General features: G+C 50.9%; 1 protein-coding gene across 1 annotated transcript in view; it reads right to left on the reverse strand.

The window, feature by feature from the left end:
- LOC104168481 (actin cytoskeleton-regulatory complex protein PAN1-like) overlaps positions 1–843 on the reverse strand; it is a 3,769-nt gene extending 2,926 nt beyond the window's left edge. Inside the window, exon 1 of the mRNA XM_009709085.1 lies at positions 830–843. Within this exon, the coding sequence (XP_009707387.1) occupies positions 830–843 (14 nt within the window). The remainder of the gene's footprint in view (positions 1–829) is intronic.
- Between the last annotated feature and the right edge of the window lie 125 nt (positions 844–968).

Here is a 968-nt window from a genome sequence, read left to right on the forward strand (position 1 = left end):
TGGAGGTGTTCAAAAAACATTTAGATGTGGCGCTTCAAGACATGGTTTAGTGGGCATGGTGGCATTGGGTATACGGTTGGACTTGATGATCTTTGAGGTCTCTTCCAACCATAATGATTCTATGATTCTACGATTCTAAAATATGTTGGCTCACTATCTCCATGGGGTTTCTGCTCCTCTGCTGGGCTGGCTAAACTCACTGCGGTGACTGCGCAAGCATTACGGTAGACATTCATCTATGCACTGCAAGGGCAGTGAAGAAATGAGCTCTCTGCCCCTCCATGAGCGCTTATTGGTGTTATGTATAAGAACATAAGACCAAAGAGTATTTATCTCCATAAGGTACCTAAGGCAAGAATATAAGGAGTGGGGAGTGGAGATCACCACCCATCCCTCATATAAGTGCTGGTAGCGTTGGCAAGTGGTGGGCTAGGGACACGCCGAAGCAGGGGTTGCATCCGGGCCATCGTGGCTAGCATCAGTGCTCGCCTCCACCGATGCTCCAGCCCCTTCCCCTCTCACTTGGGACTTTCCCTTGAAGGCATTTAAACCTTGTTCTGCATTGCACCCATGCTGTTCCCCACATCCTCTCCAAGCACGATCAGCAAAACACATCCTTCTCCGCTGTCCATCATGGCAGCTGAAGCAACAGGCCTTCTTCTTCCTGAGCTCCATCAACCTCACCCTCCTCACTCTAGCAAGGAGCATCCCACACACTCTCCTCCCTCAGTCTACCTTGTCCCTACTCCCCCATCATCAGCTTGAACCCTGCTTCATCCAAGCCCTCCCTCCATGCCCTAGAGCCCACCAGTCACTACTTCCCACCCACCTTCTCCATGACATGGTGGCAATCAGGGCAGCAGAATGACAGGGACACCCTGCTCAGTCCCATCATGGACTAGCCTAGAGATTTGTGACAGAAACCACCCAGACAGGGACAGACCTCAATCACAGAATCACAGAATGAT

This window comes from Cariama cristata, unplaced genomic scaffold (assembly GCF_000690535.1).
Source record: "Cariama cristata isolate BGI_N322 unplaced genomic scaffold, ASM69053v1 scaffold22201, whole genome shotgun sequence".
NCBI classification, from domain to species: Eukaryota; Metazoa; Chordata; class Aves; order Cariamiformes; family Cariamidae; genus Cariama; species Cariama cristata.